Source organism: Miscanthus floridulus, chromosome 19 (assembly GCF_019320115.1).
Source record: "Miscanthus floridulus cultivar M001 chromosome 19, ASM1932011v1, whole genome shotgun sequence".
In the NCBI taxonomy this organism is placed as follows: Eukaryota; Viridiplantae; Streptophyta; class Magnoliopsida; order Poales; family Poaceae; genus Miscanthus; species Miscanthus floridulus.
This window is the reverse complement of record NC_089598.1, coordinates 52,944,856-52,959,822: the sequence shown is the minus strand read 5'-3', so window position 1 is coordinate 52,959,822 and position 14,967 is coordinate 52,944,856. Positions and strand designations below refer to the sequence as shown.

The window sequence follows — 14,967 nt, the reverse complement described above, 5'->3', positions numbered from 1 at the left end:
CAACAAGTTTTCATCCCACAAAAAGACAAGTTTTCATCACCAACATGTTCTCAGGTTTACCAAGCAAAAGGCTATTGAGGAGTCACCTGTGCTTTAACCAAGCTATAGGTTCTTCTTGCCTCTGGTATTTGCAGCTGGGCTAGAAGGGCCAGTTGTAACTCGGCATACATCCTTTCTTGGTGTAAGCTTCTTCTTGACAGCAATTTTCTTCCTTGGAGGACTGGCAACCTGGACAGACTCCTGCTCCTTCAGTGGTGCCATCACTGTGGCACTGTCTGTTGCTTCAGTGCTGGCAGGGTTAGGGGCTAGGAACACAGTTTGGAGAGGAACAGGTTCATTAGATCTAGTTCCAGATCTTCATGAAGTAAACAAACAGTCACAAAGTAGTACTAATGAAATGAAAAAGATGCATACAACCATACCTGCCAGTTGAAGCTGATGCACTTGTAGATGAGGCCTTACTTTTCTTGACACTTGATGCAGATGAAGTCTTTCTCTTCCTTTTCTAGGGTACTGCATTATCCATAGCCTCATTTGGTGGGTAAATCATCCCAATAGGTTGTCTAGCAACAACAATGCTTGTCTCTGTGTTAGCTAAAGCTGCTTTCTTCTGCCTCTTCTTTGGGAGACCCCTGCAGGCAACATGAAGCAAAAGTTAGCCAATATTACAATGTAATGAAAGAGCTTGATGAAACAAGTCATGATATTTACCTTTGCTGTTCCACTGCAGCTATGTCTGCTGGATCACTATTTTTGCAGGTGTGCCAGTGGTGCCCTAACTGATGACATATAGGGCACTCATGCCTCTTTATCTTCTTCCTGCTACCTCCTTCTAGTGCTCCTTTGTGCCTGTGCTTGCTTCTTCCAGCTGTGGACTTCAATAGAGGAGGGTGCATAAAAATCCATGTGTGGCTTTGGGCCACATGGACTTGTCTGGAATGGATGGGATCACACCTCCATATGCAGCTCTGAACTTCTCAACTGAGTAGCAGTCATCTACATAGTCCTCTAGCTTTGCTCCTAGAATTGAGGTGATGTAGGCAATAGCCTCCTAGAATTGAGGTGATGTAGGCAATAGCATGCCTACAAGGTAATCCAGTCCCTTGCCACACTTTGCATACACATGTCCTCTGTCTTAAGTTCACCACAAACCTGAATGCATTGTCACTGCTCCCCTTGGCACATACTTCTGCAACTCCATCACTTTTAGTAATGACATCAATGTCTAAGTTGTAGCTATCCTCCCTCAACTTCTTAACAATATGAGGTAGGATCTTCCCTTCAAACTTGTTTGCAACTTTTTTCCTCATATTCCATTTAATCAACAACTTCTGCCTAAAAGTATCCAGCAAGTCATCAAGGTGCTTGCCTTTGTCTTTCTTTATCCACTTATTGAAGGACTCTGCCATGTTGTTTGTTACATAGTCAACCTTGCTGCCAAATAGGTACTGGCTCCTAGTCCACAACTTCTTGTGAGTCTGTAACAGATACTTCATAGCCTCTGGTTTGGCTTTAGCCATTGTATTATAATGGATGTCAAACCAGTACTCAGACCAAGAATAAGAAGCTGCCCAAAGATGATCATCAAAAATTTTGCCATTGTATCTCTTCTTAAAATTCTGTACAAGGTGGTACATGCACTCTCTATGTTCTGCTTCTGGAAAAACCTCACTGACCCCATGCATCACTGCCTATCCACAGTCTGTGCTTATGCAGAGACCATCTGGGGTGCCTATTGCTTCTTTAAGCCTCTCCATAAACCACACCCAGTTCTCATTGGTTTTTGAATCTATGACACCTACAGCAACCGGATACATCCAGTTGTGCCCATCAACTACACATGCTATGCACAACTGGCCCCTGAACCTACCATACAAGAAAGTGCTATCTATTGCCAAATAGGGCCTACAACCACTAAGGAATCCATCAACACAAGCCTTCATTGAAAAAAGCCTGTTGAACCTGAGCTTGTTGTTTATTATGTGGTTATTAATCACAACCATTGACCCAGGACTCTCACTCTCTATCTATGCCTTGAATCTGTACAGGTTGTCAAAACTCTTATCCCATGGCCCATAAAGCTTGTCCATAGCAAGATTCTTACCATAGTACACTCTCATATAGGGCATCTCCACTTTGAAATGATCCTTGAGTTTCTTAATCAACTCAGTAGTACCCAAAGTCCCATCTTCTTTCAACCAGTCAATAACTCTTTCACAAACCCAATACTTGGTGCAGCCTACAGGAACACCAGTCCTCTTCTGGCTCTGACATTCATGGATAGATGGATTCTTCTTAACCTGCCAATGAAAACAACATGCAAACATCAATGAAAACACCAAGTTTGAATATATAACAATGGAAGCACCAATTAGAACTTAGAAGAGGAAATCACCTGAATTGTTTTGCCATCCCTCATGGTTGATGCATGGATTCTCCAAGGGCAACCTTCATTCCTCCAGAGGCAGTACACTCGGTACCTTCCTGTATCACTCTTCTGAATGAAATATCGATTCTCTTTTATTGCAGCATGAGTAGCTAAAGCCATCTTAAATTCAAACATGTCTGGATACATGCTTCCAACACACATGGGGGGTTCTTTTTGTCATACTCAAGAGGTGCCATGTAGTCAGGCTCATGGTCCTTAACCATTTCATCTGCCTCATCAGGGTCCATTTCAGGATCAAACTCATCATCAGACCCTGAACTAGCATCACTCTTAGTTTCAGATTCAGCTGGCTTTGGACTATCACTCTCAGTTTCAGATTCAGCTGGCTTTAGACTTGGACACCTTTTAGTGGTGGCAGTTTGGATCTTATCTTCTGGAGGTGTTGGTTGCTGTGGCTTTGGAGGTGGTGGAAGGTCAAGGTACAAACCTTCATCATCAACACCCATATGCTCATTCTCTAGGTTTGGGTTTGCCAGAATGTCATCATCTGCACATGATGTGCTCTGTGTCTGGGTTGATTCTGCAATGCTAGGAGGTGCATTGGAAGGACAGGCAATGGAAGGAGTGGCCATTGAAGGAGTGATGGGTGGTTCAATAGATTGCTCAGTAATTGGATCCCAAGAAGGGATGACAGGAGGCACAATGTTGAATTTATAGTAGGCTAAACTCATCCAACAACACTTGGAAGCTTTTTTTTGGCAAACATTTCAACTAAGTCATGGTCATTGATGAGGGGGGTGTTCATCTTTGTGTCATGGCACCAGTAAAACACACTGTAAGTATCCCCATAGCGCCCAGGATACTTATCCACAATACCTTCAACCACATTTATGTAGTTTGCACGATCAGCATCCACAACTTCACTCACGCCATACCACTTCCCCCCACGCATATTTTCAGCAATAATCCAAAACTCTAGATTGTAGCTACTAATTGAGTCCATCCTACAGATGAACAACAACAATCACAAAGGGGAAAACAAACTAGCAAGAGCAAGCAACAACAATCCTAGCTCTCCACAATCACCACGAACAAGCAAGCGAAGGAGAAGAGGAACTCACCCGTCTCGAAACCATGAAGGGCGCTCGACCGCCGCCATGTTCGCTGCCATGCGCCGCCAATCCAAGCTGCCCACGGTACCTCCCTTGCTCCACTATCCCATGCCCCGCCGCAACCAGGGATGGGATTCTTGTCTCCCCTCAGCCGCCGCAGCCCGCTAATGCTCAGTCGCCCGACGCCACCACCCACAATCGCTGCTAGGGTTTGGGTTTCGGTGATGGGATAGAGGAGGGAGCGAAGGGAGTGGAGGAGTCGAGCCAGATGAGGAGAGTGAGAGCGGTCAATACCGGTCAACATGGCCTCCACCTCAAATTCCAACGGCAAGGGGCAACTGAGGTCATTTGCCGCAGTGGACCCCACTCGTCAGGACAGCCAAACGGCGCAAATCAAATAGAAGGCAGACAGAATGGTGTGAGAGAGAAAAGTTTTTCGAGCTTGGACACTGACGATAGATCGAACTTTTTAGGGACATAGACGATTAGATCATCTTTTTTAATGGCTACAAGAGTCAAAATTCAATTAGATGCTAATAAGAAATTCCGATTTCGAGAATGTCTTAGAAGGAGGAATTTTTTTTTTTGCTCCATAGTAAATTCTCTCAAAACAAACGATTGGAGCTCCAGCCGCCCACGGATCGATCCGGATCGTCCGTCAGCTGCCCGGACGGAGCCCAGAACAGTCCCTGCGCGCCGGCGTCCGCGTGATAGCGTCACCGACGCCTCCGAAGCTGTGAGCAGCTTAGCTAGTCGACTCGTTTCGCTTCCTCCAGTGCCTGAGGCGGCCGCAACGCAAAGGGGCCCCGGAACCACGCGAAAACGCGGCCAAAACACCGCGAAAATCCCGACATCCAACTGCGCCGCGTGGGCGGCGGCGGCGGCCGACCAATGTGGAGGGGGACGCGCATGCACAGCCTCCTGGGCGTCTTGCTCCTCCTGGCCCTGGCCTACCTGAACTGGCTCCCGGGCCGCGGCCCCTCCTCCGCCGGCGGCCCCGGTGGGTTCAAGCTCCCCATGCCATGGCTGCAGCCGCCGATGTCCTTCGTGGGCCGCGCCGGCACCCACTTCGTCGACGCCGTCACGGGCGCGCCGATCTACGTCAACGGCTGGAACTCGTACTGGCTCCTCTCGGCCCGGTCCCCCGCGTTGTCCGCCGAGATGCTGCGCCGCGGCCGCCGCATGGGGCTGACGGTCTGCCGCACATGGGCGTTCAGCGACGGTGGCCCCGGCGCGCTGCAGATCTCCCCAGGCCGGTTCAGCGAGCCTGTCTTCCAGGTCCGGATTGCTCCGTCTTCATTCCCTTCTCTTTCCCTCTACAAAAGCTATCGGGACGGCGGACGGCGCAATTTGTTTTTGACTGTCAGTTAGAGTAGAACCGGTTCCGCCTTCTGAATCTAACTAACGAATGTCCTGTAATGATTCTCCTGCGCCAAAAGCATACCATACGTTACGTCGAAATGTAACTAACAAACAGCCAAACAGGTGCGTGTGTAAGCACGTGGATGATGCCACTCGATGGGCTTATTAGTTATGACACCATGAGAACATTGTGACTTACCGGAATGCTTTGGTATCATGATCATGACACGCATAAGCTGATTGGAGTAACCTTGTTTGATAACCTATCTTACAAATTCAATCGGTTACTAACAAACCAGATAACAGTTACATCCATTGGACTACAATGTTTTTGGTGATTGTACGAATCTTATTGGCATAATTTTGTGCGACGAAAAGAACCTCAACAAATTTGAAGAAAAGCACCTAATACGTTTAACAGGTCCAAGTAGTTTGAATCGCTTCTGAATGTGCACTATCCCAATCTGTAATGTTCTTATTAATTTTTGCAAGCTTCAACATTCCTGTCCTTTGACAATCTCAACAACTATGCTATGCACCAAAGAGGAAAAAGGGTAAACATTAGTTAGTGAAGTTGATATTTCAGTCACTGGATGTCTTTGCATATTATTATTTTACTAGGGTAAATGATGCAAATATAGTTATATACAATAAATGGTCTCTTAATAATGTTAAATAATTAAATGACAATTTCCAACAATTGGTGACTGTTTAAATCGATGGATTAATAATTACAGGACTTGAGCAATATCACTAGCTTACTTACAGTCATTTGAGGAAACAACCAGTTTATATTTCCTTGGTTAAGAATGAGTTGAAGTTTCAAATGCTTGCACAATGGGGGTAGAATATCAACTATATTTAGGAGCTTTTTGAAGTACAATTTGTTTACATCCTGGCTAGCTACAATTTCTAGACTTTGTCCCTTTCTCAAATGTTTGTACTTCTTTTTGACTGGCTTTAGGCATCTGTGAAGTGTATAGTTTTTATTTTTATTTTTGTAGATGCTGGATTATGTGATATATGAGGCCCGAAGAAATCATGTTAGATTGATTCTATGCCTTGTCAACAATCTTGATAACTTTGGAGGGAAGGCTCAGTATGTTCAGTGGGCACAAGCAGCTGGTGCTAATGTGACAAATTCTACGGATTCCTTTTTCTCTCACCCAACTATTAAAGGTTACTACATGGAGTATGTAAAGGTAATCGTCATGTATTATAAACATATATATTTTTTATTTTTTTACTGTGCTACCATGCTTATATTAGTTTTATATTCACTGTATTTTTTGTCGGTTACTTTATTAATGGGCTTTTGCAATATAACAAATTTTAACCAAAACATGTTTGCACAATATGTCAATATTAAGAATTTAAGATGATATTATCAGAGTGACACTGCAATGAGTCGTAGTTTCTATTGTCTGATACTGATTTTTGCTGCAAGTCATGATTCTTATTGTAGTGGCAGCAACAGGATTAAATATCAAATAAATGTGTTTCATATGAGAATAGTGTTGCTCTGGGTAAAGAAATACAAAGTATTGACACTCTCAACTCGATAGCTTATTAGATGAGTGCATCTGACTTACCATTTCAACATTGGTTTAGGGCACCCTCAACAGTATGAGATAATGAATAGCTTTAAGATAACTTCTCTTATGGTACTAACTTTTATCACATAGCTCTAATATGAATAGCGCCACATAAGAGTGGATTTTTCGCATCCCCTTGTGGCCGCATGGCCTATCTGGGCTGGGGGGGGGGGGGGGGGGGGGGGGTGAGGCACGATCGTGCACGATGCCATTGGGGGCCGGGCGGGAGCCTGTCGCCGCGCGTGCTGGGGTCCGGGCTGGGTGGGGAGGCCGCCGCCGTGCACTGGAGACGAGGGCGGCGAAGGCTGGGGTCGTCGAGCGGAGGCCAGGGCCGGCGGTCAGGCGCTGCGAAGGCCGGGGCGACGCCGGAGCTGCAGCTACCGGGGTGTGGCGTGGCGTCGTCTTGGGAGGCCATGGGCGGCCGTGCTATCGACGCCGTCAGTAGAGGAGAGAGAGAGAAGAGATGCTTGAAGATTCGTGTTGCAGAGGAGAACGATGGCTGAGATAGCCCGTGCGGCCACATATACATGCGGTCTTGCTTTTCCGAGCCCCACATGAGAATCTCACATGATCTTGAAGTGTGCGCATGAGACTAACTCTTGATCAAGAGATAACTTTTCTTCTCTTCTATTAAAATATGAAATATGAAATAATATGCTTAGAGCTAGCTCATAAATCACCGTTGGAGGTGCCCTTAGTGGATCCTGAGTTGTGGCCTGCATTAAAATGTTTGCTGTGATGGTTGTGTCTATGCAGTGAACAGCATAGAGGGTGCAATTATACTAAATATGCCAATATAGCTTCTGTACTCCTATTTTCTTACCCATCTAGCCATTGAACTTAATTATGCAAGACCAGTGTTATGAAATGTCCATATTAATGAATTACTACCCCTTGACGCACACATGTTTGATCCTCTTCTTTAAATAAAGATCATTCAGGCTAACACATTGAAACTTTATACTTGTTTTATTAACCTTTTGCCATACCGTCATGTTTGGCATGTTGTGTTCTAGTGTTGCTTTACGCTGTCCACTGTAAAAAACACTTTTTCGCTTCATTGTCTATTTAAGAAGATTGTTGCTTTATGCTATCCACTGTAAAAAACACTAATCGCTTCAGTGCCTATTTAAGAAGATTGTATTTTCTCCAATCTAACCTGTTGAGATAGCTTTTAGCCGTTTCACTATTTCTGGCAAAGAAATCCCATTATTTCATCTCAAAGCTACATTATTGTTATTGACAGGCAATATTAACCAGAAGAAACTCTTACAGTGGAATCAAATATTGTGATGAACCTGCTATATTTGCTTGGGAACTCATGAATGAGCCTAGATGTGTATCTAATTCATCGGGTCCTCATATTCAGGTAGCGTACTATTTGAAGACACCCTTTGCTTATAAAGTGGGCATATGAAATCATTAATTCCTTATAATTAAACCTGGAGTTAATTTGCAGGCTTGGATAGAAGAAATGGCTGCATATATTAAGAGTTTGGACACAAAGCATCTCATTACAGTTGGTATTGAAGGATTTTATGGCCCTGGGAGAGGTGAGAGGCTGGGTGTAAATCCTGGAGACTGGGCAGCTTCACTCTGCTCTGACTTCATACAGAACTCAGCTGTCAAAGATATTGATTTTGCCTCGGTTCATGCTTATCCTGATAGCTGGTCTGTATCATTCCATTTTCTGTACTGAATAATTTTAATTGTACCATGTCATTGATGCACCTTTTTTCCAGGCTACCAAAGGCAAGTATGGAAGAAAAAGTCAAGTACCTTTCTGTCTGGGTTGATTCACACTTGAATGACAGTGAATACGTCTTGAGAAAGCCTGTCCTGTTTTCTGAAGTAGGTTACCTCCAACATGCAGAAGCTAACAGCACAGTTGATGGAGACACTCTTCTAAAAGTTGTTTATGATAAACTATACAATTCAGCAAAAAAGCTGCAGGCAGGAGGTGGCGCTCTTATTTGGCAGTTGATGGTTGAAGGCACGCAGATGTATCATGATAACTTTTCCATGGTGGCACGGGATCGTCCCTCAACATATAATCTGATAAAGGAGCAGTCATGCCGACTGCAAAGTCTATATGGAAAAGAGGGAGACCCTAGTTGGCAATGCTCATTACCACCTTAGGGTTTTCTACTATTGATATCGAAACATTCCACTTCATCAGACACAAACTGGATTGCTGGAACCAACAGCAAGGGTATGCTATTGGAGATAAAGATGAAGATTAGGCAAATGGTCAACAGACATCTCTGTAGTAAATAGCTTGTTTATAGAATCATTGCTGAAGAGCTAGACTGCCAGTGGAGAATCCACTTTTGAAAACAAAACATGCATTCTGTCACATGATGTACATTGGACGGTTAATATGACCTAGAGGTCAAAATGAAAGGAGCACCAATACAAGTTATGGCATTGAATGCTGCATGTGCGAAAACGCTGCATGTGCGAAAACCTCATATCTGTACCAAATGTGCATTCAAAAATGCTAAAATGCATTATGTGTTTGTTATGGTGACCATTAAATCAAATGTTTGTTTGCATGTGTATGTGTTTCAGGCCAGTGGCCACACGCATCTGTGCGCACGTCCACTGAAGCAAATGCCTGCGGCACAGAACGCAAGCTTATCACCGCTCTACTCAGGTAGAAGTAGAACCGTAGACTGTTCCTTTTCTTTAGAACATATTTCCCATAAGCAACTGAAATGTTTTTTTGTGTGTGCAAATTGTCTGCTGACACTCAAAGGCCAAAGCATTAGACAAAAAGCACCCATTATACCTTCTTTTCGAGAGACACACATATATAGGATAAAGCCCGGAGAAGCAGCCTCCGGGCTGCCTGGTGCCTGCACTCACGTGCCACTCGACGGTTCTCTCAAACTCTTCCACCACTTGTCCCTGCGACCCGAAGTGCTGCGTGATCATTGGTTCGTACGCAGCTCTAGTTGCGAGAGCTACCATCTTTGGGGTCATGGAGCTTTTTTTTTTGTCCATGTCACTAATGACATCACGGGCCAGTATCTTGTTGATCATGAAGGAGCCCTCATCTTGGATGATTTCTCTTAGCTCCTTATCAGAAGGGCCATACATGGGTAAGTAGAACGAGTCTAGCTTTTCTCTGTCGATGACACCCTGCTAATGAATGAAAGTAAGCATTAGCCGAAAGAAAATGAAAATAATGTCTCTTGACTCTTGAGATTAGTACAGCTGCAAGTTAAAGGCACGCCGAAGAGGCGAAAACTAACATACCCTTGATGCCATGTCGTTCAGCATAAAAGCTGTACCATCGCGTAGTAGATTTGACTGGCATGTACTGTCACTGGAACAGTGGCCTGGTAAGGAGATCACCATCTGCCCCCCAGGGACTAAACTCTTGAGCTCTCAAGTTCAAGAACAGCATGAAATCCTTCCTGAACTACCGAGCTAGCATAGGCCTCAAGCACCAGTGGGCGCCTTGCTTGCCTGAGACCCTCATCGCAGTCGTACATAGGGATCCCATTCTTTCTTATATCTTCAGGTGCCTTTTAGTTACTGCAAATGTAAGACAACAGGAACAGGTGAAGCGAGAATGGACAGGCAGGCCTGACTAAAGTGGTTACCTCCGACAGCCAATGCACACTGTTCGATGCAAGAACTATATGCAAGGAGCTACTGATAAAGAGCCTCTTGTAGAATGAACCAGGTACAATAGCAGTCAAAACAGGGCCGAAACTTGCGGCATCCTTTTGGAATGCAACCAAGCGCTTTGCAACGCTGCTGAAGTCATTGTCTGGAAGATCGTTCTTTTTTTTTTTTGAAATGGAAAACATGTTTCCATAGATTAAACAGCTCCTGGCAACTCGCCAGAAACCATTGATAATAGAAAGTTCGGTGCTTGGTCCAGCTACAGACTAGACTCACCAGCATCTAAGACAGCTCCATAGGAGGCTAATACATCAGCAATTGAATTACAATCCCTGGAGCACTTAGAAATTTTACAGCAAAGGAAATCAAAATTCATTCTAGTCTTAATCTCTCTGATGATCATTCCCAATTCAGAACGATCACAGCTAGTAGACGTTAAAGCCGAAGCCAAAATTTGAGCGTCAGTTTCCAGAAGCACACTCTGCATGCCAAGAGAAGAAGCAAGTTGTAGCCCATTTAAACATGCTAAACTTTCAGCATGAAGGACATTTGATACGTGATGCAATGATACATCCCCAGCCTCCCTTTTTAGTGTCCTGGATAAATGCACCATCACAATTTATCTTGTACATGTTTTCTGGTGGTGGCTGCCATTTTTGTTTTTGGAATGAAGGCCTGGGAGGTGGGGGAGGTGAGGATAGCTTCAGCTTCTCCATATTAACACAATGATATGTAATAAAAGGCGTACCCAGTGCAGGGAGCTCCCGCTCTGTGCGGGGTCTAGGGATGGGTGTCAGTGGCAAGTCTTACTCTCGCCTGTGCAATGCGAGGAGACCGCGACTCGAACCCGGGACCTTCCGGTCACAAGCGGTAAGACTCTACCGCTTGCACCAGGCCCGCCCTTCACACAATGATATGTAATAGAGCTGGAGATTTCTTCAGTGGATCTTCGACTTCCCCCTTGATCTAATTTATTACGAGCATCCCACCAGCACCATAGCAGTATGACTACTTTCAATTTTATTTCTTCCTTGAGAGCTAGGATGCCATCCATTACTTCTATAGCCGACCTATGACGTGCCAATGTTAATCTCACATCTTCCAGATTCATACTTCTCCAAACCTGCTTTGCACTTTTGCATTTGAAAAAGAGGTGCCCGCAGTCCTCATCGAGACGCCAACACATTGGACAAATAGTATCCAATTTTATCCCTCGCCTAGCAATGTTCATTTTGACAGGGAGACTATTAAGGGCTAATCTCCATAAGAACATTTTAATCTTATTTGTTACTCTCAACCTCCAAATGTTCTTCCACATATTGTTGCCTTGCTGGTAAGTTGAGGATGAAGTGTCAACATTTCTTAAATGATCCCGCCTCTTGATTGCTAGCATATATGCCGATTTTACAGAGAAACATCCTTTTGCGTCGGCATGCCAGGCTACCATGTCTTCCATATCATCAAAGATAGGAATTGACAAGATAATCTACATCTTCCTTCACAAAAATGTCCCGAATCAGTGAGTGTCCCAAATTCCTGTACCTGGGTCGAGTAGGTCAGCTACCTTGGTGAGAGTGATAACTCTTTTGGTTTCACCTCTCGGGATCCATGGGTCTTCCCAGATATCAACCGAACTTCCGTCTCCGATTCTCCAGATTAGCCCTTCTTTCAGGAGCTCCACTCCTTTTAGTATGCTACTCCAAGTATATGAAATGCCATCCTTTGCTTCCGTCTTTAGGAGTCTACCATCAGGGTAGTACTTGGCCTACATAACTCGAGCACACAATGTATCAGGTTGGGTAAGAAGGCGCCATCCTTGCCTTGCTAGCATAGCTAAGTTGAAAAGCATGTAGATCCCTGAACCCCAATCCACCCATTGCCTTTGATCTCGTCTTTTTTTGCCATCCAACCCAATGTATTTCATTCTCTTTATCCTGTTGGCTCCACCAGTATTGGCCAATTATTGAACTCAGCTCATCACACAGGCCCTTTGTGAGATCGAAGCATGACATGGCATATGTTGGTATTGCTTGAGCAACCGCCTTGATGAGAATTTCTTTTCCCGCCTTGGATAATAATTTCTCCTGCCATCCTTGAATTCGAGCCCAAATCTTTTGCTTGATATATTCAAAGGCTGATTTCCTTGATTTTCCAATATGGACAGGCAGCCCCAAATACTTCTCATTCTGTGTAATATGTGTAATGCTCAATTCAGCCATTATTTGCATTTTCACATTCGTTGGGGTGTTACTGCTGTACATCACAGCACTTTTATCCTTATTTATCATCTGGCCTGAGGCTTCTTCATACAGGGACAGAATATGTTGTAAGTGTCTGGCCTCCAAAAGGCCTACGAAAAGAGCTCCACTCATGGTGCAGCATGTTGTTATATGAAAAGACGACATGTTCAACAGATAAGTGTCGCGGAAATGCGTATGCCGCGTTGGATTTGCGGTCATATAAGAAGGGATCGAGTTCGGAACGATGATATACGTGATAGATTAGGGGTAGCACCAATTGAAGAAAAGCTTGTCCAACACCGGTTGAGATGGTTTGGACATGTTCAACGGAGACCTCCAGAGGCACCGGTGCGTAGTGGAATCCTAAGCCAGGATAGTAACGTAAAGAGAAGCAGAGGAAGACCGAAGTTGACTTAGGTAGAGGAAAAAAAAGGAGACTTGAAAGGATGGAATATACCCAAAGACTTAGCCTTAGATATGAGTGCTTGGAAAATAGCTATTCACATGTCTGAACCTTATTGTTTCTGCTGGGTTTCAACTCTAGCCTACCCCAACTTATTTGGTACTTAAAGGCTTTGTTGTTGTTGTTGTTGTTGTTGTTGTTGTTGTTGTTGTTGTTTGGCTTCCAAAACCGATGCTTTTATAAAAATTAGCGAATCATCAGAAAAAAAGAGGTGGTTTATGCGTGGTGCCCCATGGCATATCCTGACTCCCTCTATGAAGCCTCTTCTCTCCGCATCCTCCATAAGTGCAGACAAGCCCTCAACACAAATAATAAATAGGTATGGGGAGAGAGGGTCACCTTGGCGGAGTCCTCTCCTCGGCAGAAAAGTCTCAGTGTATTCATCATTCACCTTAATTTTATATGTAACTATCCTAACACACTTCATCACTAAATTGATCCATTCATTCTGGAAACCCATCCTTTTCATGATACTTTCCAAGAACGACCACTCCACTCTATCATAAGCTTTACTCATGTCCAGCTTGAGAGCAGCCAGCCCTTGCTTTCCCGTTCTCTTATTTCACATGTGTGTCATTTCATAAGCAAGCAGTACATTGTCCGTAATTAAACGGCCTGGCACAATTTCAGGTAGGATGAGTTTGAGGCGGTTGGCTAATACCTTTGCTATCAGCTTGTATAAAACATTGCAGAGGCTTATTGGGCGCAGATCATTTATTCTTTATGGGTTTTTAACTTTAGGAATTAACACAATAATTGTTTCATTTCATCTTTTGGGCATTGGGTTTCCATTTAGGACTGCGAGCACCTCCCTTTTCACCTTATCACTCACCAACTGCCAGAAATGTTTGTAAAAGATTGAAGGGACACCATATGGCCCCGGGGCTTTAAGATCCCCGATGGACTGGAGGGCATCCCAGACTTCTTCCTCCTTAAATTCTTTCGTAGCTCTGTGTTCATCTCACTAGTGATACGAGGTGAGACGCAACGCAGGACCTCTTGTGCCCGAGGACCTGTAGAAGACAAGAATAAATTTTGGTAATGATTAGCAATAAACTCCTTTAGCCTACCCCCCTCTACAACCCTCCATCTTCCTTCTTCAACCTTCTAATTCTATTCTTCCTCCTTTCAGAGGCAACAACATGGAAAATTTGTGTATTTCGGTCCCTCTTTGTAAGCCACAAGGTATGAGATCGCTGCTTCCAGTAGGTGCTTAGTTGCTACTGCAATTGCCCCAACTTATACCTCAACAAATTTTCCCGAGATACACAATGTTGGCCCACAGATCACCGGCTCAGCTGAGTGAACTACTCAGCAGTCTTGCCGAGCACCCGCTAGTGTTGCCGAGCACCCACTAGCCATGCCGACCACGAACAGACGTTGTCCGTCCCACACACTATGGCTGGAGCTAGAAGAAGAAGGGAGAACAGAGCATGCACGCACAATACAAGACATCAGCGTTGGCCGAAGCCCTGTCTGTGAGATGGCAAACCTAAACTCTCTTCTTCAGACACTACTGGAACGAAGGTTTGAAATTTCCTACAAGACGTAACTGCCTAGAGTACAGTAATCAATATGCAAAGTTTAGGCAATCTCAACCCAACCACTAGTCTATCCATGAATGTTTGAGTTATCAATCCAATGACATGGATCGACACGTAAAAAATAAAGGAGTTCATGATCGGCTAGGTAAGTGTGCATATGATCAGAATTGGATCGGTCGTGATGGAGAGAAAGAGTATGTTTGGCAAGAAGGCCAATGATGTCCAGGAGGTCAGACAAGGAGCCAAAAGAGAAGGGTTCAATGCTTGAGGAACAGAGAATTAGAAGCTCAGAAGTATAATAGACCTCGGACATGGCGTGTCAAAAAAACAGCCGATAGGGGTAAGCCATTGACTGATATTAATGTATCATTCGCTCTACCGTAGGGTATGAACAGAGACAATACAACCACCTCCGCAGCAAAATTGTGAAAGAAGGCATCACCAAAATCATTGATGGACGTCAATAGCTGATCCAAGTAGTCGGCTCTGAAGATGTTTCTTAATGGATTCCCCGATTGATGATACAGAAGGGAAGTTAGGTCAGGGATTTACGTTGGCCGATTTACTAGAGGCGGTCGATATCGGACTTGGCGATAGACCTAGGCCAACGTATGTAAGTGCCAAAT

The 14,967-nt window shown here is 44.4% G+C and overlaps 1 protein-coding gene and 1 pseudogene across 1 annotated transcript; one reads left to right on the top strand and one right to left on the bottom strand.

The window, feature by feature from the left end:
- The first annotated feature begins 4,261 nt into the window (after positions 1 to 4,261).
- On the top strand, positions 4,262 to 8,977 carry LOC136528885 (mannan endo-1,4-beta-mannosidase 6-like). The gene is made up of 5 exons (XM_066521881.1): positions 4,262 to 4,779; positions 5,868 to 6,065; positions 7,705 to 7,827; positions 7,918 to 8,129; positions 8,201 to 8,977. The coding sequence occupies exons 1-5, from the start codon at positions 4,393 to 4,395 to the stop codon at positions 8,595 to 8,597; spliced, it is 1,317 nt and encodes a 438-aa protein (XP_066377978.1). The 5' UTR covers positions 4,262 to 4,392; the 3' UTR covers positions 8,598 to 8,977.
- A 14-nt stretch (positions 8,978 to 8,991) lies between these two features.
- LOC136526035 (probable methyltransferase TCM_000168) lies at positions 8,992 to 14,416 on the bottom strand (annotated as a pseudogene).
- Positions 14,417 to 14,967: the final 551 nt, after the last annotated feature.